This window comes from Eptesicus fuscus, chromosome 4 (genome assembly GCF_027574615.1).
Source record: "Eptesicus fuscus isolate TK198812 chromosome 4, DD_ASM_mEF_20220401, whole genome shotgun sequence".
NCBI lineage: Eukaryota > Metazoa > Chordata > Mammalia > Chiroptera > Vespertilionidae > Eptesicus > Eptesicus fuscus.
The window spans coordinates 56,639,941-56,665,590 of record NC_072476.1 but is presented as its reverse complement, the minus strand read 5'-3'; the positions used below and the strand labels follow the sequence as shown (position 1 = coordinate 56,665,590).

Genomic DNA, 25,650 nt, shown 5'->3' with positions numbered 1-25,650 from the left:
CCCACAGAAGCACGGGTCCCTTGGAGCACTCCCTCTCCTGCGCCCACCATATAATTTTTAAATGGATGGTAATGAGTATCAAGTTGCCATGGTATTTAGATTTGGCTTTAATATAAAAAAATTTTGTTATAACATATAAAAATTACCTACTTATCTCAAAAATTTTTGGAAATAAAATTAAACTGTTGGAGGAAAATTTATAATTTTGAAATTACTTTTCTAAGTCTGAGAGCAAAAAATTTTCAGAACTCCTGCCAAGAAGTAACAGCTTTTCTGTGTTTTAGTTTAATGAGTAGGTTTATACTGCCCTCCGGTGGTTCAAATGGTTGGAACATATGACTTACAAATTTGGACATGTGGCATCTTAGAAACACAGGAATTCTACTTCCTTTTGTTGCACTATGTTATAGAGATGACTACATCTCACACATTCTCACAAGTAATTATGAAAGGATTTTGGAAATTAGAATTTTGCAATGGATCAAAAAATCAGCTTGTTCTCCTTTAATAATTATAACTTGGCATTGACCAAGCACAAAAGATTTTTGCTTATCAGAGACATCCAGACAGTACTACAGAGTCCAGAGAAGTGACACACTTTTTTCAGTGGAGAAAATTGGCCTGTAGATTGCTCTCAGTGCAACGGTGGTGAAGGTTTACCTGTATATGTCTCCCAAAACGTTCTCTCTTTGCCCACCTCTGTGCTCAGGGACACCAAGGCTCTGCTGCTATTAGTAACTAGGATGTTCATAATGCAGAAAGCATTCTATAGCATAAAGAGCAGTAGATACAGAAATTTGAAAGAACTATATCTGAATTTTATCACTAGCTGTGATCTTGGGAGAATTAACTCCTCTTGGTCAGTTTCCACAGTAAAATGGTCAAAATACTGGCTTCACAGGTGCCATGTAAAACTGTAAAAACACATAGAAAAGGTGCTCAATAATAGCAACCAACTTTATAGAGTTGAAAGATAAGCCAATTTGCCTACTTGGAGGATACAGAAGAGAGTCACAGGGAATCACTTGTTGGAGTATCTTGGTCATTTTTACTTAATCATAGCATAACATCACATACTATATCTTCTAAAATATTTTCTTTCCCATTCTCCAAGAGAAATATTTCCCTTTTTCATCTTGATTAAACTTCCTTCTCTCTTATCCTACAATCTTGTGAGCCTTAAAATCTCAGATAGATAGATAGATATTCTGTATGCATAATGTTTCTCTGGGAAACCCTAATTCAAACACAAAGAACAAGCTTGGTCATAAGAAGTCTTCCCTGTGATTGAAGAGCAGGTTTAAGAGACAAGATATGGGAGTGGCTCAGCTGTATTTTATGCAATGGTTGTCAATCATTGCCAGGGAACCTCCTTTTGTCAGCATGTATTTCTTGGAAACCTGTCTATTCAGATCTCCTGCCCATTTTTAATCAGATTTTATTGTTTTTGAGTTATTCATATATGTGGGATATTAGCTCTTTATTGGAGGTATCATTTGCAAATATTTTCTCCCATTTGTTGGTTGCCTTTTTATTTTGTTGATGGTTTCTTTTGCTGTGCAGAAGCTTTTTAGTTTGATGTAGTCCCATTCAGTTATTTTTCTTTTGGGGTCCAGTTCACACAAAATCCTCTGAGATCAAGATCTATAAGTTTAGGGCCTATGTTTTCATCTATGCATTTTATTGTCTCGGGTCTTATATTCAAGTCTTTCATTCATTTTGTGTTAAATTATGTGTATGGTGTCAGAGAGCAGGTTTGTTTCTCTTTTTTGCAGAGACCCTCAAACTTATTTATAGCCAGTTGTACATGCTCAAGTAGAGATTTGCCAAAATATTAAAATCTTAGCATCTATTCATTACTATTCATTATGTCATCATCAATTCAAATAAAAACAATTAATATTAGTTAAATTAAAATACCAATCTCCTTTTTCAAGCATTTTTTTCTATTGATATTGATGTTTCGTGACTTTAGTGGTTAGAATTAAAGTAAGAAAAATACGTTGGAACCCTCTGAATTCTTGAAATGAGAGAGGTGACAGTTTCAAAAGATATCCTATGTATAAAGGGTCCATTGTAATGGAGCAAAGATGTGAGAGGCCCAAAGAGAAGAGAAAGGAATCTGACCACACATTCTGGCAGCGGCAGTCACTGGTAGTCTTCGCTAAACCTCTACTCATTTTTCCTTAATTCTCAGAAAACTGAGATTAGAAGGGAAATTCCTAAATAAGATAAAGGTCATCTACAAGAAAACCCACATAGCATACCCAATGGTCAAAGACTGAATTCTTACCTCCTTCAAACCCATACAGGAATAGTCAAGACGCCCATTCTTACCAACATACTAGAGGTCATAGAAAGTACATTAAAGAGAAGAAAAGGCATAAGGATTGTGAAGATACAATTTTCTTTTCATAGAAGATATGATAATTTATGTAGAAAATCTCAAAGAATCTGGAACCAACTATTAGAACATTAGTGAAATAGCAAGGTCAAAAGAATAATGATCAAATATAAATATCAGTGAACACTTAAAAATTGAAATTAAAAAGTAATTTATAATAGCAGAAAAATATGAACTACTAAGGGGTAAATTTAACAATAAATTGTGCAAGATTTGTACACGGAAAAAACACACAACACAGTGATGAGAGAAATTAAAGATCTAAACAACTGTGTCCATAGTCAGAAGTCTCGATATTGTTAAATTGTCAATATTCTCCAAATTGATTATAGATTCAATAAAACCTCAATCAAAATCCCAGCAGGCTTTTTGGTAGAAATTGACAAGTTGATCCTAAAATGTCTGTGGAAAAGCAAAGGAATTTAGGAGACCAAAACAATTTTGAAAGAGAACAAAATTTAGATAGTGTAGTACTGGCATAAGGACAGAAATACAAATTAATAGAACAGAACAAGGAGCTCAGAAACAGACCCACACATAATCTGAACTGATTTTCAATAAGGCAAAATGAAAATTCAGTGGACAAGATAGTTTTTTCAACAAATGGTGCTAGAAAAAAATGGATATACATATTCAAAAAACAAAACCCAAACACAACTTGGATATATACTTTACACTATATACTAAAATCATAGACTTAAATGCAATTCCGAAAAGTATAATTCTTCTACTAGTAGAAAAAAACAGAAAAATCTTTGTGACCTCAAGTTAGACAAAGATATTCTACACACACACAAAATGAAAAAATGATGGATAAACTGGACTTAATAAAAAAATTTTAAATTCTGTATTTCATCCGGCTGGTGTGGTTCAGTGGTTGTCAACCTATGAACCAAGAGATCACAGTTTGATTCCAGGTCAGAGCACATGCCTGGGTTGCGAGTTCGTTCCCCAGTAGGGGCATGCAGGAGGCAGCTGATCAATGATTCTCTGTCAGCATTGATGTTTCTATCTCCCTCTCCCTTCCTTTCTGAAATTAATGAATGGTGTATGGTGTCAGAGAGCAGGTTCGTTTCTCTTTTTTGCAAAGACCCTCAAACTTCTTTATAGCCAGTTGTACATGCTCGAGTAGAGATTTGCCAAAATATTAAAATCAAAGAGAGAACAATGGCAAATAAACACATTTGCCAAAATATTAAAATCAGAGATAACACTGGCAAATAAACACATTAAAAATGTTGAATATCATTAGTCAGTAGGAAAAGGCAAATTAAGTTACCACTAAACACCCAGCAGAATGGCTAAAATGAAAAAAACACACACACACACACAAAACCTTCAATACAAAATGTTCACATGGCATCAGAGTAATAAGAACTCCCATCTGTGGCTGGTGGGAATGTAATCCACTTTGAAAAAATAGTTTAGTAGTCCTTATAAAGTAAAAAAAAAAAAAAATACACTTTATCATCCCAGCTTCCAACTACAAGGTATTTACCAAAGAAAAATTAAATATGTCTATCCAGAGACCTATACACAAATGTTTATTGCATCCTTATTCATAATAGCCAAAAGCCTAGAAACTGAGTTGGTGAATGGATAAACAAATTGTAGTACACCCTGAACAAAGACTCCTACTCAGAAATAAAAAGGAGTGAACTATTGATAAATGCAAAAACATGTATTTTTAAAACATTATGCTAAGTGAAAGAAAGGCTCAAAATACTAAATCCTGTATGATTCCATCCATGACATTACAAAAAAAGTAAAACACTAGGGTAAAATCAGTGGTTACCAGGGCCTAGGTTGGAACTATCTTGAATATGTTGGTGGTTGCACCCATAGTATAATATGTCTAAGTTCCTCATACTGTATACCTAAAAAAGAGGAATTTACCTTATGTAAAATGACCTTTTTAAAAAATCTACTTAAAAGTTTTAAATGGGAAAAAAGCAAAAAGCAGTTACCAGTGAGAGGGGATTATTTTTTTCTATTTCAATTTAAAAGCATTGAAATGCAATGTATTTCTTTTGCATTATAATGTCTTTACAAGTAGGGAAAGATAGTGTATCATGCTATTTTCTTTTCCTGGCTGACATGGCGGAAACTTACATGCATATTACTAAGTGAACAAAGGCTACAAACTGTATGATTCCAGCTATGTGCCTTTCTGGAAAAGGCAAAACTAAGGAGACAGTAAAAAGATTAGGAGTTGTCAAGGGTTGGAGGGAGGGAAGGATGAAAAGATAGAACACAGAGGGTTTTATGGCAGTGAAACTATTGTATATGATGCTACAATGGTGGATACATGTCCATCATACATCTGTCCAACCCCATAGAATGTAAAACACCAAGAGTGAATTCTAATGTGAACTATGGACTCTTGGGTGATCATGATGTGTCTATACAGCTTCGATTGTAATAAATGCACCACTGTGGTGGTGGTGGTGGTGGGGGGTGTTGAAAGTGGGGGAGGGGGATGAGGAATACATTGTGGGGTGAACCTAAATTTGATCTAAAAGAATACCAGTTTAAAAATAAAAACATACTTTCTTTCAAAGGATAAAGAAATAATATAGACAAACCAAAATGATTTTCTTATTCCATACATACATCTCTTAATATCTGTTCAAAGAATCATACTTCCTAAGTAGCCATAAATAAGAAATCAAATTTTCATTTATGTGTATTATCTACCTATTAAAGTGTAATTAATCTATTATTCAAGTCAATGAAATAAATAGTAAAACCCCTAAAACCATATTAGTTGGGGCCTTTCTCTGCCAATTTTATTTTTTAAGTACTTTTTATTCATTTCAGATAGGATGAGGCTCAACCATTGATGCCAGCTGGGCTCTCTTCTATTTTAACTCCTAGAAATGAGACCTCGGTGTTTTTATATTTCTCAACACTTCAGGTGATTCTTATTAATTAAGTTTAAAACTGGAAGGTAGTAAACAGATTCGAGTAACAGAGATACTGATAAAGCATATAAAAGTTTCCAATAAAACTAACAAACCAGGTAACAGTGGCAAGAAAAAAGTCAGTTAATGAGGCATGGCATTTCTTGGAAAAATACCAGAAAATAATGAAAAAATACAATTGTTCTGGGGTACTGTTTCACATGCTGGGGATACAGCAGTGAAGAAAATAAAGTTTCTGCCCTAATGGAACTTACATTCTAGTGAGGAGGCACTCAATGACAAGTGATAAAATATAAAGACAAGTACTGGTAAGTGCTGGAAGAAAAAGCAAAATAAAGAATATATAATGACAGGGACGTGAGCACTCCTAACCACTCTCAGTTTGGCGCTGAGGGCCAAATATATTTAGATACACTTTTACTGAAATAAACTTAAAATTAACAAGCCTCCACTTACCTTTGAACAGTTCTGTTGTCAGAAGAGGAAACCAAAGGAGACATCCCACCACGGTCTCAGGAGCAATGAGCAACCAAGCAAATGTACCTGTTCAGTTCCATGAGCTTGCTGTTTCTAGAGGTGGTTGGTGGGTAAGTACCTCTCCAATGCTGGACCCTAGCTCTGCACTTTTGCATGATGAGCTTTCAGACTTTATCTGAGCATTTCTTTTTCCCCACCAGATCTGGAACCCAGCTGGAGTCAGACTGGGTGCGTGGTGGGGCCACGTCCGACGTAAGCTTATGTGGGGATTATGGGAGGCCTCAGGTGAATAACATTTGTTTTAAGGCTGAATGAACAGGTTAACTCAATCAAACAGATGATCTTTAATTACAGTTGCCATGGTAAAGTTAACCAAGAATTCATTGTTAAACAAGGAGGCCTTTAGACTCAGGTGGCTCCAATGCCATGTTGCTCACTCTACTTTGAGTCTTGATAGTTTGAATTATAAATCTATGACATTTATGGTCCAAAGATCATTTTCTAGTAAAAAACAGTCATATAGTGCACATATAAGAATTATGACGTTTATCTCTAGTGTATACTCTTTTTTAAAAATATATTTTTTTAATTGTTTTCAGAGAAGAAGGGAGAGGGAGAGAGAAAAACATCAATAATAAGAGAATCATTGATTGGAATTGAACCTGATCTCGTTCATAGGTCGACGAACAACCACTGCACCATGCCAGCTGGGCCCTACTGATAAATCTCAAGAAAGTAAACTGTGTAAATCAGTATAAAACCTACACAACCCTTTCATTATTTAACTACAAAAAGATTACAACCAGAAAGTTATCATATGTAACCTACTACAACTGTAAAGGTTCTAATTTTAAACCACTCACTCTGAAAATAATGAACGAACCATTCACACTCATTTTCCACAGCTTTCCAGTCTGCAAATTATTTTCTAACATATCCTAAACAAAAATATTTTCTTTATAAGCAAACAGGCCATTGCTTTTCATAAGAATCATTTATTGTAAATTATTAAAAGTGTAAGGTTAATTGGTACAGTACTATGCATAATCTCTTATCCTTGAAAAATTAAAACACAAATAGATAAAAATGCAAAGCAGAATGAGCATGTAAAAGACAAAAATAAGCATATTTTATAGAGAATGTTCCCTATTATATCTATGTACTAATGTTCTTCCCCATTGTTTTAATAAATTTATGGCTTATTCCTCTTCTATATAATTACTTCTTACAAATGAACATATTTTCCATCAGTTAATAAATGCTACATAGTTTTAGATATTTCATTCAACTCCACTAATTAGTTGACTGAAATATCCAACTAAATGTAAAATTGTTAAGAATCCATTCCATTGTCTCAAAAAATGCAATACTGTTCTTTTATGAAATTTGCACAATAGGATCTAATCCAAATGTCCCAACTACAAAGTGATGATTTAAAAATGTCAACCCTGATTTGTTTTCTGTATTATGACCTCATTAAGCATTACATTTTTTTATTCACTGCTATCTTGTGGAATAAATAATCACTTATACAGTGAAAAATCTTAAAAAATGTGTACCAGTACTGAACTGTTTTATCACTTTTATATTGATTTTAAATGAGATATTTAAAAATTGAATTATTCCCCATGTTATGTGAGATATCAGGAAAAAAAAAAGACCATCATTCTTCAGAGTAACTAAAAGAAGAATCACTGCTTAAAAAAACAACAAAAAATGGAAAGCAAGCTTTATTTTGTACCCTTAGTGTAAATTTTAGACCTAATTAGATAAACAGAAAATATTTTAAAAATACATCTATGAACAAATTTCTGTAGATTGCTCCCACAGCTAAATCAACAGGGACACACTTAAGAATATTATTGGAATATATCAATATATTTGTCAGTTAAGATTCAAATTTGTTACATTACAGCACACATCCAAAAATGTATGCTATACACGTCAAAAATTCCCATTGAATATAACAAAATAAAAATCTGTGAATAAATATAAGGCATTTTGAAATAATATCTGCAGAAAACCAAAAAGAGGCCAACAAAAATTCCTATGACCTAAATTTTACGTCATAGATTCATATGGTCTTCAAAATAGATTTAGTTGTAGTGCTATACATTAACTATATCCAACTGCTTACCAAAATATCCATTTTCTGGCAGCTAAATGTTACTACTTAAAAAGAAAAAAAGTTAAGTGCCTTTTTTCTTAAGAGAGGGAATAAAAATGCAGCAGAAAATTACAGGAGCCCACATATCCTTTTTCTTAAATTTAATTTGTCATATATAAGGTTTTTATATACAATCAGTGTGCATTGTAACAGTTATATTATAAAAGTCAATCAAGTTTATCTAAAATGTTACCTGGCTGCATAGCACATTTGACATTATTGCCCACATGAAAAGGGAAAACAAATGGATTTACAATAACTTTTGGCTATTTTGAATTCTGAAAGTGTTCATACACTTACCCCTTTTTAAACCAAATGCATCTGAAAATGTTTCCAGAGCATGCAGTTTAGATTTTACGTATTATCTCACCATTTTGCTACTACATACACACTATTGACCAAAAAATAAAATAAAATAAAAAAAGTAAAAGGAAAGAAATAACATGTATCTAATAAAATAGTCAATATAAAAAGAGGACTAATGGAATTAGCCCCTTTCCCCATTTTTTACATTCTAAACAATGATTCCATCAAGACAAATCATTAAAAAGTGTTGTTACACTGATTTTTTTTTTTTAAACAATAAGAAGGCCTGAGTTGGTAGGGAAAGGAACAGTCAAAAAAAGCCTGAGAAAGGGAAGTAAGTAAGGAAAGCTCATTTAATCTATTTACAATAATTTACAATTTTTTTTGTGTATGTAAAAAGGCATAGTAATAGATCACAAACAGGAAGTTCCTGGCTATTTTACAGATATAAGTACAGAATTTAAATATTCAAGCTTGTGATGAAAAGCGGCAAGGTGGTCGCAGTGTACAATGTAAACAAGTAGCTTTGGAAAGTGAACAAAATCCTTGAGTGTTTTTTCTTTATTAAGAAAAGAACTCTCTTTCATTCCTTCCTGAAACATGATCACAGGTCAGAGTAAAGTTCATATACAAACATAATTTAAATGGAGGTCAGTCTAAAATCACTGACTTAAAAACAGTTTATCCAGCCTATATGGAAGGGCAGTGTTGAGGTCCCTGTAAGAGTAAACATTTTCCATTTCTTTAAAAAAGAAAAAAAAAAGTACTACAATATTTGTAGCACAGTGCAGCATAATCCTTAAATATAAAAATATTTTCTCTTCTGTTGGGATAATAGACCTTGCATCCTGGAAAGAAGTAACAATACTGCTACTGATAGAAGATCTGTTTATATCTTTCAAGTCATGTAAGGCAATTACTGTGTTGGTTTATGATATATGGCTAAAAGAAAAGTCCAGAACGACAAAATATCAGTTTTTGTTATGTTTTCCGATTACTCCAGGTATGCTCAGGTGTACTTTTGTGTTCAATTGAATGTTCAAATGGAGATCTGGAGCCATAAGGAGACCTCTGATCTAGTGGTGATCTAGGCCCACTACTGGAAGCTCTGTGGTCCATTTGCCAATCTGAGTGATACCTATAATCCCTGGAAGATTTATGATGTGTATATTCAGAACTTGACCGATGATCTGAATGTAACCGATGATCTGAATGTAACCGATGATCTGAATGAGATCTATCTTTTAAACTTCCTTCCAAATTTGACCTGTGATCTCTGCTTCTGTGATCATCCAGTTTTCTGTGTTTCTCTCTATCACTGTAGTATCTAACAAAAGAGAAATTAGAAATATTATTTAAATTAATAATACAAATTAAATGTTTCCAAATGAATAACATCTTATTAAAAATAAAACAAAATACTTTAAAGTATACTTTTAATTGTATAAAAGTTCAGTATTTCATTACTTAAAAGTCACTGGAAATAACTGTGTGCTTTTGAAAAACTATTTGATTCATAAAACTAAAGTGAACCATACAGACCACCTCAAAGAGCATCTAATTTCACATGCCCATTTTATGATGTTTGGTACTTTTTATTTTATGCATCATTTGTATTAATGCATCTTAATTATCTGGAAGCTAGAATTAAGATAAATACAACTATCTAGAATACACTTGAAATCAGAACCTTTTTATATGAGCCTCTAAGCCAGTGGTTCTCAACCTTCCTAATGCCATGACCCTTTAATACAGTTCCTCATGTTGTGGTGACCCCCAACCATAAAATTATTTTTGTTGCTACTTCATAACTGTAATTTTGCTACTGTTATGAATCGTAATGTAAATATGTGTGTTTTCTGATGGTCTTAGGCGACCCTGCTAGCGGTTCTCAACCTGTGGGTCGCGACCCACAGGTTGAGAACCGCTGCTGTAGAGCCTAAGACCACTGGAAAACACAGATATTTACATTATGAAAACAGATATTTACGATTAATTAACAGTAGAAAATTACAGTTATGAAGTAGCAACGAAAATAATTTTATGGTTGGGGGTCACAACATGAGGAACTGTATTAAAGCATCGCGGCATTAGAAAGGTTGAGAACCAATGCAGCAGAAAAAAATAAAAACCTCTAAAATGAAGTCTATGAAATAACTTGTAAAAGAGAATTTTCACTGGTTTGCTGATGACTTTTAAAAGGTTTCCTGAGGTTTGATTAATAAATTGAACATTGATGTTTTTTGGTTCATGAAAGATCCTTATTATAAACTAGAGGCCCAGCAAGCGATTGAAATTGCGCAAGGAGGCGCCCCGCCGTGCGAGGAGGCACCCTGTGGGGGGCCAGGACCCACGCCTGACTCGCAGCATCCCCCGGCCCCCCTGCCTCTGTCTCGGTCTCCGCTCTGGGCCTCACCTGCACACGCAACCTCCTCCTGTCTGGTTGTGACCCGTTAAGGAGTCCCAGCCTAATTTGCATATTACCTCTTTATATTTATATATATAAAAGCCTAAGTGAGTGTTACAACTGGATGGTAGCTATGACCTGCACTGACCACCAACGGGCAGATGCTTGATGCAGGAGCTGCCCCCTGGTGGTCAGTGCACTCCCACAGCCAACCTCCCGCTGTCCCCCTCTCCCCCCGGCAGGCCTGCTCTGATCACTCCGATCGCTGGCCAGGCCGATGGACCCCACCTGTGCACGAATTCGTGCACCAGGCCTCTAGTATATAGATAATATAAATTATTTCTATAAGTCTGTGAAGTTATAAATATTTACTACTATAAATGTGGTCTTTTCATTTTATGCCCTTTTCTAAGTTTAAGAGCTATTCTACAATTATGCATTTATAATGTGACTGTGCTTCTCAGAGAGAATTATTGCATTGAGCACAGTTAAAATACAAAGAAAATCTACTGACTTCTTTCTCATCTTTACTTTTTTTTTTCTCATCTTTACTTTTATTCATTTTTATTTTGCTTCTAGTAATGATTACTAACTAGTAAAAATATTCTTTTATTAATAAAGGAACAAAACATATTATGTTGTCATTATAGTCAGGTTGTTTAAAGGCTTTAAAAAAAACCCCAAAACAATCCTAGATAATAAAAGCATAATATGCTAAGTGTCCAGTTGGCCGTTCAACTAATCAAAGCGAAATATGCTAATGATATGCTAAGGCCATGCAACCACTCGCTATGACATGCACTGACCACCAGACAGTTGACCGATAGACCAGTTGCTATGACATGCACTGACCACCAGGGGGTACACACTCAACACAAGAGCTGCCCCGTGGTGGTCAGTGCGCTCCCACAGGGGGAGCGCTGCTCAGCCAGAAGCTGGGCTCACGTCTGGCGAGCACAGCGGCGATAGCAGGAGCCTCTCCTGCTTCCATGTTAGCACTAAGGATGTCCGACTGATGGCTTAGGCCTGCTCACCACCAGGAGCGGGCCTAAGCCGTCAGTTGGACATCCCTCAAAGGCTCCCAGACTGCGAGAGGGGCAGGACAGGCTAAGGGACCTCCTCTCCCCAAGTGCATGAATTTTGTGCACCGGGCCTCTAGTCTATAATAATGGGTAACATGCTAATTAGACCGAACGTCCATCCGGACAAGGTTGGGGCCAGAGTGAAGCCTGGATCCTGGGTGCCTGCCAGCGGTGGCCGGAGTGAAGCAGCCCGGGTCCCGGGTGCCTGCAGGTGGCGGCTGGAGCAAAGCCCAGATCCTGGCTGCCGGAGGGAAGTTGGTGCCGGCAGCCGGGGGAAGGAAGGCCTACTCTTGCACGAATTTTTGTGCATCGGCCTCTAGTCCACAAATAAAACATCCTGATTTCAAGGCTATCTCAGATGCTGTGATTAAATTTAACTGCAATAAGGTGTTTTCAAATAAAAATTTTCCCCATGATTTTTAAATAGAGTGTAATAAAGAACTCCCTCCATCAAATTTCAGCCATATTCCACCAAGCTTTTATTTTACCTTACTAGAGGCCTGGTGCACAAATTTGTGCAAGGGTGGGGTCCCTAAACTTGGCCGGTAATCAGAGCTGATCAGGGCTGTCTCACCCAGTCCTGATCAAGGCCGGGCCAATCAGGGTGTGCCAGCGGAGGGCTTTGGGGGGGGGGGGGGGGGGAAGGGACCACAGGAGGTTGGCCAGCCAGTGGCGGGGAGGGACCAGGGGAAGTTGGCTGTGGGAGCGCACTGACCACCATGTTGTGTGTCTGCTCCCTGGTGGTCAGTGTGCGTTATAGTGACTGGTCGTTCTGTCGTAATGGTCGCTTAGGCTTTTAAATATATAGACTACAGGCCCGGTGCACAAATTCGTGCATGGGTGGGGTCTGGCTGGCCCTCCCCGATCAGGGCCGATCGGGCCAAGCTGGCTGGGGGGAGGGATGTAGGCATTTGGCTGGCTGGCCCCACCCCATGATCGAACTCCCAATCGAAGGAACAATTTTCATATTAGCCTTTTATTATATACAATTATATTTTGAAGAGTTTTTAAGCCAATATTCTCTAAAACCAACAACGAATCCTGCGACATAATTATAGAACTCCCTATGCTTTTTTAATTTTTATTTTATTGATTAAGGTATTACATATGTGTCCCTATCCCCCCATTACCCCCCCAGCCCCCCACTCATGCCCTCACCCCCCTGTTGTCTGTGTCATTGGTTAGACTTATATACATGCATACAAGTCCTTTGGTTGATCTCTCCCTCTTACCCTCCCCCTCCCCTACCTTCCCTCTGAGGTCTGACGGTCTGATTGATGCTTCTCTGTCTCTGGATCTGTTTTTGTTCATCAGTTCCTCCCTATACTTTCATCTCTTATTAAACTTTGATCTTAAACTTATAATTTAAAAAAAAACATTTTATAGAAAAACCCAGTTCTTAATATTAACAAAAAGAATTAGAGTTCATATTTTTCTTATTTATAAATAAGCACCTTTATTTCACATAAGGCTTGTTTGATTAGTTGATGTTTGAAGTGATAATAAGGTCAAATATAGTAAATAAAATAAAAAACAGAAAGACACGAATAAGCAAACTTTAAGAACTGACTGTCAGGTTTACCTGCTGTCTTGCTTGTAGTGATCCCAATCACGATGATCTTTTCCATTACTAAAAGAAGAATAGGGCCTTTTCCTAGAGTCACTCTTTTTGTAAGAATCTCCCTGATGTCGGTCTTTATGATGATCATGATACTGAGATAAGTGTCTATCAGAAGAATAACTGTCTCTGCTGCTATCATCGTGATTTGTATTCTCTTTTAATCTTTCCACATCTGTTAAATTAAAAAACTCAACTTTTGTTAATGAATTTAACTTTGCTGCTACATTATAAGAATTTCTGTCTTAACTCCAGCTAAACAAAATCAGTTCCCAAATATAGGTAGTTAAAGCATTTAGAAATGGTCTATTAAAACAGTACTAAGAGTTACAAAAGGGGTCACTTTATTCCGAAATGTGAAAAATCACAACTGAAACATATAAGGCCCATTTCCTTCTGAGACAGACTATACTTTTGTGATTCTTGTGTAGAAAAAATGCATTACTGCATTCTAAATTGATTTATTATCATTTTAATAATTTATTATATTTTAACAATTACATACAGTTTCTATAAACTGGTAAAAGGTGACTTATGGAAAGGTTAACAATAAGCAGAAACAGATTAAGATAATAGATTCAATATAATGATGTGAGTATGTATTATCTAAAACCCCAAAAAGGAAAACAATTTTAAAATGTGCTTTTTAAAATAATTAGTAAGACTGACTTACCTGGATTTCTAACCACTTGAATATTCACGTTGCTGTTCTGGTCATTATTTTGCTAAAATAAATGCACACATGTAAGAATCTTTTAAGTGGTATAATAAACTATAACAAAAAAGGGTGGGGGGCCCTAAAAAGAAAACCTCGAGGCTGAAAGAAGCCCTTACATAAGATACTAGAATGTATACATGTAGCATTTGCAGGTATCTTTTAAAAAATCATAAACTATTTGTCACATGACATTACAAAATTTGACTTTCCCATAGGTCTTTCTTACAGCTGCTCCTAATGTTAGTATCTTATATAACCATGGCATAATGATCAAAACTAAGTAGTTAACATTGGTACAACACTATTAACTGAACAACATACTTCATTCAGATTTTACATTTTTCCACTAAGATCTTTTTTCCACTCCAGGATCCAATCTGGAACTTCATATAACACTTAGGTTTTATGTCTAACTTATTTTCCTTCAATGTGGGACAGCTCCGTTGTTTTTTGTCTTCCATGATCTTGACACTTTTGAAGAGTACTACAGAGTTACTGTGTGGAATCTCTCTTACTTGCCATTTTTCTGGAATTTTCTTATGCAAACCACAGAAGTGATGTACCTTTCTAAGTGCATCATACTCAGGTGGTCCATGATGTCAGTATGTCTTATTTCACTGTTGATTTTAATCGCTTATTTACAGTGGTGTCAGGCAGGTTTCTTTTCTAAATGTTATTCTTTCTTTTTGTAATTAATAAACATCTTAGAGGAGATACTTTTAGACTATGCTAATATCTCATTTCTTGTTCACTAATTTTAGCTTCCTTCAGAAGCTCTTACCTGCAAAAGTTCTTAATGTGGTACTCTAGTGGTAATTTTCTATTTCATTCATTCCTTCTACATTTATTAACTAAATTCTCTAAGGAAGAATGTCTCAGTTTTAGTAACATAAATAAGGAAAAAAAATGATGTGTTACTTTACCTGAGATTCCTGCCGTTTTTTAATAGCATGTTTATATAACTTATGTAATTTTCTTGCATCAAACTCAGTAAACTTAGATACGAAAATCCACAGGTTTCTAGAAGAAAAAAAGTCTAATTAGTCTGGTGAAAAATATTTAGCTTTTTCATAATCCCCGAAACACACAAACACACATACTTTGCCCTCTATGTAATAAAGCCTAAGAAGATTATTTCTAGTGTTTTTCAAAACTTCATATATGGATAAAACGCTAAATGAACCTAAACATTAAGTTTGATTTCTCTTCCAAATCCCTTCATTTTATAATTTTTGGAGTGAAAAGCACTAATCAATCCTAATTTGAAACCAGAGATGCAAATTTACAAATCAGGAAAGGACTCATGTTATTCAGATTAGTTATAAAAGGAACAAGCTATGTTCCTAGTCTGAACAATTATACCATCAGATAATATCACTTGTGAAAAAAGGGCCCTAACAGTTCTGCCCGGCAGTTATACTTTAGAAAACAACTGTCATTTTATAATTGTAACTAGTAGCCCATTTGCAGGAAGAATCCTGCAAGCGGCCGTTGGGGCCGCGTACGCTGCCGCTGCCCTTTTCAGCCACCGTGCCTGCACCAGCTCGCCACTGCCGCCCGCCCAGCTCCACCCCGCTCCGCCCCGTTCTGCCCCGCCCGGGCTTTCCCTCTGGCAGCCACCTTGCTTTCCGCTTTTCCTCCCTCTTCCTTCTAAGTTGTCTTCAGTCTTCACTCCTCCCTCCCTCAGCGTATGCAAATTAGCCACCATCTTTGTTGGGTAATTTGCATACTCGCCTTGATTGGCTGGTGGGCGTGGTTTTTGGCGTAGCGAAGGTGCAGTCAATTTGCATATCACTATTTTATTAGGTAGGATGTAATGGTCATGAGAATAACATGACCAGACACTACAAACTATGGACAACATGGAGTCTTTAGGCCTCTCTTCCTATCCCAAGGCAAGAATTAGTAACTGATCATAGTACTTCATGATAAATTCAGGTGCAGCCTATGAATACTTCTTAACACGGCTTCCTAAACAGTCATTCATAATCAGTGACACTTAAGTCTATCTGCTATCACTGAAATAGTAATGGTTTTACATATTCACAATTTTTTTCTTAAATATTTTTCAGTAGGTATTATAAAGTATGACTTGAAACTTGCTTATATAAACAGGGTAGAGAAATTACTAATTAGCCGATGATAGAGTTTAGCAGATTAGCCAACATCAACATCTTCAACGAGCCAATCAATTAATTTTAAGGAAAAAAAAACATATATATAAAATCCTCTGTATGAATAATGACTTCCCAAAAGAAAGCCATCTTCCAATGACACTGGTTGAAGGAAGATGGTCTTAGAAAGCAAAAATTCTTAGCTGGAAAATAACTTTTCATTCTATTTTATGAGAAAGTATATGAAAGCACTTAATTTGGGGATTTCTAAATGGCTGACACATTTTTTAAATATCAAGCACCTATTACTTATAACTACAAAGTAGACATTAAGTTATAAAGCCTTGCATGGGACACTATTGGTGACAGGTATATTAAACTGTTTTTATATTTTCAAAGCTCTTTCCTATTATTTAATTTCACAAATAACCTTTAAATAGGTATAGTAAAAATAGCAGCCAATTTTAAAAATAAACAAGCAAATCAGGTAATGAGGCTAAATGACTCATATAGCTAAGTAAGGCTAGAAGACAGGGCTCCTAATTTGCTTTCCACTAAAATAAGTAATTCTCAGCTTTCTGATTTTGAGCATTGATATGTAAGAATAGCTGCTGGCTAGTAGACTACTAAGAAATTGCTATGTATTAGTAAATTTTGGGATATAAGTCTGTGAGTTATAAATTAACTGCAGAATTATCCCCAGCACATGTGCATAAAGAAATGTCCGTCTGGTGATTTTTCTAGACGAATTCTTATCAGTGTTAAGTCAGTTGTGGCTTTCTGTGTTTTATTAAATAACCATTATTAAATTTTGTTGAATTACCATTAGTATTATCAATTTAGTTTGTGAAGGTTCTTTGTTTAACTGCAACATACAATGATACTTTTTTTCATCAATATTTTGGCCTATAATTTTGCAAAAATGCATTGCAATTTAAAGAGCCATCACCTATGTCTTCATAGTTAATGGGCACATATATTCATAATACTCTCAAAATCTGCTCCTTATAGTGAGCGATACTTCATAGCCTGTAAAACCGGGGCACTGAAATAAATTGCAGCATATTAAGGTATCAAGACTAACATTATCAGGCTATTTTAAACGAATGGGACACTTTCAAAATACATATGCATAGATTATTTTGTTTCTTAATTTTTTTCAACCTCATGAAAAATTTTCAAACATACATCAAAGATGAAAGAATTTTACAATGATTACCCACATACCTACTACCTATATTCTATTATTAACATTTTACTATGCTTGCTCTATGACATATTTCATACATCCATCTCTCAGGCAATCATTGTAATTTTTGTTTGCATTTCAAAGACAAATGGAGGTGTTGGTATTTCTCACCCTAAATACTTCAGTATGCGTAACATTAACTAGTCAATACCTGTTATTTTCTTTTAAAAATAAAATGTACATAGGATAAGATGCACAATTTTTTAAGTTTACACTTGCTGAGTTTTACAAATTAATATAGTTTATAACCCCAAAACATATTTAAAAAGTTCTGTTTTGCCTTTTCACAATGTCTAAGTCCTTTTACCAATGGAGAGTTTTAACAGACAATGGGGTATGTCAGAAATGGTCCAAAAATTGAGAAGCATTCCCTATATCAGCGGTCGCCAACCGGTGGTCCGCGGACCACTGGTGGTCCGCGAGGTCTGAAAGGTTGGCAACTGCTGCCTAGACTACATTTCCCCATGTAATCGATTATAAGTGAAGTCAAGGTAGGTAAGAACTAAGTGGGAGAAAAACAAAAATAAGTTGCTCAACTGGGTAAAAAGAAGAATTAAACCTTTGGAGGTCAAGACAAACATAAAGAAATAAGTCTCCTGGCTACTAGTCTCTTTTGCTTTAGAGATTTTCTCTCCCTGCCCCCATTTGTGTTTATAAACTAAATCTAAAATAGCATATATCTGTATTAGTCACTATATAATTTCAACAAGATACTTATTACTAATCTTTCTAGCAAGCAAAATAGATTTTCTCCCTCTCTACGACCTCAAAAATCTGAACTCTAATTATAAGGTTTCAAAATATAGTACACTGAAATATTTTCAGATGGAAACCAAGCTCCTTTACACTAAAAAGTAGGAAAGACGTTTAATATAATCCTTTAAATTAACGAAATTTAGCTCTAAGAATAATTCACTCCATTTCCTTTATTTTCCCAATTTTACCACAGCTAAGCGACAATCAAGAACATGTTTGGGAGCCAACGGCAGAGAAAATTTAGCTTTGGATCTTCAATGTAAAAAGATAGATTCCCATGAAAGCCTAACATATATAATTGAACTTAACTGTATTCTTGATCTATGGCTCTGAGCTTGGAAATCGTAAGATGAGTTGAAAAGGATGAAATAACTGTTTATGGTATTTGAGGAAAGAGTTAATGCTCCAGTCAGTATATATATTCTAACAAAAAATAAAAGATTAAGCTAGAATATATGAATATATCAATATAGTACTTTAAAATTACTGTCTCCCATTCCTCACAACATATCTTCTTATTATTCAATAAGTGAAAAATATGTAATGTCTTACAATTTATAAAGAGCTTCATGCCTGGCCAGTGTAGCTATGAGGTTGTGGTTCAATTCCCAGTCAGGGTACATGCCTGGGTTGCAGGCTCAATCCCCAGTAGGGGGGCATGCAGGAGGCAGCCGATTGATGATTCTTTCTCAACATTGATGTTTCTATCTCTCTCTCCCTCTCTGAAGTCAATAAAAATATATTTTAAAAAAAGAGCTTCAAATACAGGGCTGGCTAGTTCTGCTTAGTGGTTAATAGCGTCGGCCCACGGTCCGAAGGGTCAGGTTTGGTTCTGGCCAAGGGCACATACCTTGGTTGCAGGTTCCCCAATTCTGGTAGGAGTGCCTATGGAAGGCAACCAATCGATGTATGTATGTCTCCCTCTCTCCCTCCCACTTTTCCTAGAAATCAATGGGAAAAATATCCTAGGGTGAGGATTAAAAAAATATATATAGCTTCAAATACAGATGTTATCATTTCACCAGTGATAATACCAGGGGGCTCAGAGATATTGTTCAAGGTCAAAAAGCCCCAAATGAGCCAAGGTGGGGACTGAGCAGATCTTCTGATGCCAACTCTAGTGACTACTCCATGGCATTATAGGCACAATTTAAGGATATTATTGTTCATACATGGCTTTAGTTTCTTTAGACATAACAGCAAAATTTACATGATCAATTTCCTATCTCCTCTCCCTAAAATGGGTCCTGGTTGAATTTAAGGATAAAAGGAATAAGTGTAGAATTTTTTTTATTTTAGCGTAATCATAATCACTCCTCCAGAAATATATTACCGGTTTTTTGTTGTTGTTTTGTTTTGATGTGTAGCTGTATTACTATCAGGGACTTGTTTGTGTTTATTTTATGTTTTTCCCAAGTTGTGTAGTAGTTTGGTTTAACACTGATCTGGGTCTGGTAATCATTACGTGATTTGTATAATAATATAGCAGTTCAGTTTTACAATGTTAAGATCAACTGTGTTGCTACTGCTTCTAAAATAAAGGATGATTCTCCATTTTACATTGTTTGAGGATATTAATTTTTACAAGGTGTTATACTCATACTCAAAGACAAATTGCTAAGTATACTTACATAATAATAAATTTATTTGTTTGGCATACCAATTTCTAAAGATACTACTGAGAATAATGTATTGAATTGTGAAAATTTTTAAAAAATAAAATGCAAGAGAGAAACCAGGGTGGCGGCATAGGTAAATACCTAAACTACTGCCTCGCACAACAATTTCAAAACTATAACTAAAAGACAAAAAGGACATCATTCAGAACCACAGGAAGGCTGGCTGAGTGGAAATTCTACAACTAGAAGGAAAGAGAAAAGCACACTGAGATTCAGAGGAGCTGCAGAAGGCAGAGGTACAGAGGCGCGCACGTGGAGAGGGCTGGCAACTGAATACGCAGCTGGCTTTCTCAATTGGGAGGGAGACAAAAGCTCCTGACGGCTCTGAACTCCAGTTCCGGGCGAGAATCTGGGGACCCAGACTCATTCGGGGAGAAACTGGACAGTCTGGCAGCGGGCAAAACTCGAGAGCGGCTTTCAGAGGTGCTTGCAGTGATTACTGTGGGACACTGAGACCCAGAGGCCTCTTAGGGAAGGGCTGACGGGAAACCATTGCTGTCTGCTCCACCCTGAGACTCCGCTCCATCCAAGCTGAGCATAGAGGCTTTTGCAAGTCTTGTCTCATAAGGGTGTCTCCAGCACATAAGTTCTCCCAGCGTAGACACAGCTTATCCTCACAGCCAATTGGCCTGGAGGTCAATTCCTCCCAGTGATACCAACAACAATCAAGGCTTAACTACAACAAGACTGTGCACACAGCCCACAAAGGGGTACACCAAGAGTGTCCATCTCAGGTAATAAGGGAGGCTGAGCCACTGGGCCCTATAGGACACCTAGCACACCAGGACACTCTATCAACACAGGGAAGCAGCCAAAATGTGAAGACAAAGAAAGAGGTCACAAATGAAAGAAATGGAGGAAAGCAAACGACTGGATATAGAGTTCAAAACCACGGTTATAAGGTTTTTCAAGAATTTTCTAGAAAAGGCTGATAAATTTAGCGAGACCCTTGAGGATCTGAAAAATGACGAACTAGAAATTAAGCATACACTTACTGAAATAAAAAATAATATACAGAGATCCAACAGCAGACTAGAGGATCGCAAGAATCAAGTCAAAGATTTGAAATACAAAGAAGCAAAAAACACTCAACTGGAAAAGAAAAAGGCAAAAAGAATCCAAAAATATGAAGATAGTGTAAGGACCCTCTGGGACAACTTCAAGCGTACCAACATCAGAATTACGGGGGTTCCAGAAGAAGAGAGAGAGCAAGATACTGAAAACCTATTTGAAGAAATAATGACAGAAAACTTCCCCCACCTGGTGAAAGAAATAGACTTACAAGTCCAGGAAGCGCACAGAACCCCAAACAAAAGGAATCCAAAGAGGACCACACCAAGACACATCATAATTAAAATGCCAAGAACAAAAGACAAAGAGAGAATCTTACAAGCAGCAAGAGAAAAACAGTTCGTTACCTACAAGGGAGCACCCATACAACTGTCAGCTGATTTCTCAACAGAAACTACGCAGGCCCGACAGTAGTGGCAAGAAATATTCAAAGTGATGAATAGCAAGAACCTACAACCAAGATTACTCTACCCAGCAAAGCTATCATTCAGAATTGAAGGTCAGATAAAGAGCTTCACAGATAAGAAAAAGCTAAAGGAGTTCATCACCGCCAAACCAGTATTATATGAAATCCTGAAAGGTCTTCTTTAAGAAGAGGAAGAAGAAGAAAAAGGTAAAGATAAAAATTATGAACACTAAATACATATCTATCAACAAGTGAATCTAAAAATCAAGTAAAGATTTATAAAATAAAATGCAATCTAAATTTTAATGAAACAGCTTTTATTACTTTTTATTTAAAGGCAGAAATAGCCCTAACTGGTTTGGCTCAGTGGATAGAGCATCGGCCTGCGGAATGAAAGGTCCCAGGTTCGATTCCAGTCAAGGGCATGTACCTTAGTTGCAGGCACATCCCCAGTGGGAGGTGTGCAGGAGGCAGCTGATCGATGTTTCTCTCCCATCGATGTTTCTAACTCTCTATCCCTCTCCCTTTCTCACTGTAAAACATCAATAAAATATATATTTAAAAAAAAAATAAAGGCAGAAATACCAGCTATGATTATCATGATGCATAATTAATTGATCACTCATGAATAAAAAAAGCTTTAAAGGGAAAATAGTAAAAACAATTATCCTCAAGTTACCTCTCTAAACATTACTATTACTAAATTTCAAAAGTAGAATAAATTGAAATATAAGAGACAAATAGATTATTACATACCCACAAATTTAACACTTCCTAAAAAGTACATTACTTACTTTCTCCACTGCTTGATTTGTTCAGGATTTGTATACTCTTTCAGACATTCTGTGATATGGTCACCAATTTTTATTAAACATTGTCTAGTATGCTCTAGTTGTTCTCTTTCTGAAAGGCCTTTCTCAGGCCTATCAAGTTGTTTCAAAGCTGCTTTAACAGGCCTCATTCTTTCTTTACACTTTTAAAGGGGGAAAATAAAAACATAAATAGATGTATTAAACATAAATTCAACAAACATCTTCTTTCAATATTTACATGAGTAAATATAGCACTGTTTGATGCTAAAGTAACCATTAAATATCACCTCACAGCTCTTAAATGCCAGGGATTTCCCCCTCAGATTCTCTTTGGAAAGCAAGGCTTTCCTTATCAGTCTTTGTGTGAGTAATAACTTTGAATTTTATTTATCTTTTGTAAAAATGGTACTTTTTACATTGGAACAAGCCATTCTAAGCAGGCTTAAGCACAGAATGATGACAAGCATGGTAGCATATAAAACCAATATATTTTAGACCAGTGTTACTCCAAGTGAAGTCTATGAACCTGCACTTGGTTCCAGGGAATAGGCAAAGAAATTTTAGAAACCTTTATATCAATCTGACAGGGCAATTTTTGTCTACTGAACCTAGTAATAAAACATTAGGGCTTGTATTTTGTATATTTTTTTAAGTGTTCACTTTTTTTCTTTATTATACTTCCTAAAATACTAAAAAAGAATCTAGGTACTCCTTCACTAAAGATAAGAAGCAGTATCATATAGTTAATAGGTTCAGAAATTAAATGGTTTAAATTCTATCCTTGGAGAAAAGAAGTTCATTCAAAGTAGTCGTTAAATGCCTCTCCTTCGAGTTCTTCATTTATTAAAGATTTCCCAAATTGATTCTAAATTTAAATTACCTTTCAAACATATTGTTTTTACAACCTGAATTACAGTAGCAACAAATTAAAAGACATTTCTAAATTAAAAGCAGCAAAGAATAAAACTGCAATTTAAATGTTATATGGATTATTACTAATAACCAGTCTACTACAGCGGTCGCCAACCTTTCAAACTTCAAAGACCACTAGTGGTCTTCGGACCACCCGTTGGTGACTGCTGGTATACTACTTACAATGCTGAATGTCTTCTGATCCAGCTCTTCGGATTCTTCGGATATGGGAACTGGTTCACCACTTGCAGTGATATGAACTAGAGGATCAGACACTGAAGATTTCTTGGATCTTTCCTTACTATCAGATTTGGATTCGCTCAACTAAAGAAAAAGCAAAAATAAAAACCCAACAGTAACAAAGGTAAAATGATTAACACTTCTAAAAACAATTGTTTATTCACTTTTAATATCCCTATCTATTTTATCTTTCCTCAATTTTATTTGGAGAAAACATAAATAAATAAGGTTACTCTGTTACCCTATAGGTAAGGAATTTTAAAAAGGATTCAAGCCTATTTTTCTCTTCTATGAGATACCCACATGAATTGAACTCAGTTATTGAGACTAACATGGGCTGATAGGCAATTTGTTCTCCTAAAATATAAATAAGCTGACTGTGTAACTTTCTAAATTTTACATTATGATTTGCATACCTTTTCTTCCTTTATGTCTTTTTCTTTCTGCATAGCTTCTATAGCTTCTTTTACTTTCTTTTCTCTCTTTTCTTTAAAATCTTTTTCCTTTATATCTTTCTTATCCTCTTTTTCTTCTATCTCCCTTTTAAGTTCTCTTTTATTTTCCTTTTCTTTTGCTTCCCTCTTTTCTTCTGGTTCCTTCTTTATAAAAACATCTGGCTCAGGTTTTTCTTCACTGTCTCTTTCTGTTTTAAGTTTTTTATTTGGATGTTTCAAAGAAGTGACCTCATCCTAGAAAGTGCAAGTATGGCCAATGTATTACTAACCAAATCTTGACAAAAATTAAATTTCTTTTCTTTGCATGACTATGATTGCATGTATGCAGATTCTGAAAAATAATCCAGAATCCTATTAATAATGACACATGCAATATTTACCTTCCTATAAAAACTAATGTAAGCCAGTCCCATTCAAAATTCATAATAAAATTGAAGGAGACAGAACCTCACTCAAATGGTAATGTTTGAAAGGAAGGACCTTTGCTCTTTCTCTCTAGTGATATATGATCTTCTATTGGATGGGTGAAATACTGTTCTGTAAATGAGACTGCATAAGAAGCTACTTTTTAAAGAAAATTTCAGTACTAAAAAATAAAATTTCAGGTCTTAGTTCAAATTTCAAATGTAAAACATACCAAAACATGCCATGTTCCTTTCTATTTAATGGGTTGCTTTTCTAAAACACATTCTTACCTTATCATCTTCATCGGACTTTTCTGAGAGCAGAGGAGAAGAATCACTCTTTATTTCCTCTTTCACTTTTATAGACTTCATTGATTTATTCTTCTTAGCTCTTGCTTTTCTCCTCTTTGAACCTCCCTAAAAAGAATTATTTTTATTATAACCAATTCCACAGATTCCATTTATTAAAAAAGCTTCTTAAATACTGAATCAAAAAGGTAAAGAAACGAATAGTTTGATTCAATCCTTAGCCTGTTGGTAAAAAGCTATACACCAAGCTTAGAAGGTCAACAAACGTCATATCTATATTATAAAAACCCAGTGGTCCTAATGCCGTAACGACCAAAGACTGGCAAGGGTGGGTGGGACTGTGCGAGTGGCGAGGTGCGTACAGGTGGGCAGGGCTGCGCGATTCGCACTCTGCGCTTCTAGCAACTTAATAAAAATGAAGTAGAAAGAAACAGAAGGAGGGTTTTGTCCCATCCTTAAGTTATTATCTTCAACTAAATTCAATACTACCAGAGTAGCATTAGAAATTATTTTTAATGGTACATATGTAATTATGACATTGTAGTCATAGGTAAATTTTTAAAGATTTCTACAGTTCCAATCACCTTTTAGTGTCTTCTTCCTACTTTTTTTGAGCCCCTCATAAATAAGCTCAGTGATCTTTAATGCTACTACTCCTTAAGCTTTCCAATATCTCCAAATAACACAGTAATGGAGGCTTGACCTTTCAAAAAGGACTCCATTCTAAACAAGTTACCCCCACTCCCTCTCTAAATACTAAAGAAAAAAAGTAATCTCACTTCCGAAAGACATAACTCATCAGTGTTAACATGAATGCTGAGATAATTTAACCCTTTGCACTCGCTTGCTTTTTTCTCGATTCCTTTATTCTACTCGGGATTTAATTTTTTAAATACCCCAGATTTTACAAAGCGCAGCAGTAGAATAAAAAACTGGAGTTTCTTTTCATACAAACTTATTTATTTGGATTTTTTTATATTTCAAATTATTGATACATTCAAAGAGTATAAAAAGAGCTGCTACCGATGCTAACCGTGTCAAGTCACACTCGACATCCGAGTGCAAAAGGTTAAGGCAAAATATTACCATATTCAAGTGACACTACTAAATTATGGGAAAATACACTTGTAAGTTCATATT

General features: G+C 35.5%; 1 protein-coding gene across 1 annotated transcript in view; it reads right to left on the bottom strand.

The window, feature by feature from the left end:
- Nucleotides 1-6,790: 6,790 nt before the first annotated feature.
- The window catches only part of CHD1 (chromodomain helicase DNA binding protein 1), an 80,044-nt gene continuing 61,184 nt past the window's right edge, over nt 6,791-25,650 (bottom strand). The window contains exons 30-37 of the mRNA XM_028149826.2: nt 24,493-24,618; nt 23,759-24,031; nt 23,286-23,426; nt 22,173-22,351; nt 15,027-15,123; nt 14,059-14,110; nt 13,350-13,560; nt 6,791-9,605 (exon numbers count right to left, since the gene is read on the bottom strand). Of these exons, the coding sequence (XP_028005627.1) occupies nt 9,260-9,605; nt 13,350-13,560; nt 14,059-14,110; nt 15,027-15,123; nt 22,173-22,351; nt 23,286-23,426; nt 23,759-24,031; nt 24,493-24,618 (1,425 nt within the window). The 3' untranslated portion in view covers nt 6,791-9,259. The remainder of the gene's footprint in view (nt 9,606-13,349; nt 13,561-14,058; nt 14,111-15,026; nt 15,124-22,172; nt 22,352-23,285; nt 23,427-23,758; nt 24,032-24,492; nt 24,619-25,650) is intronic.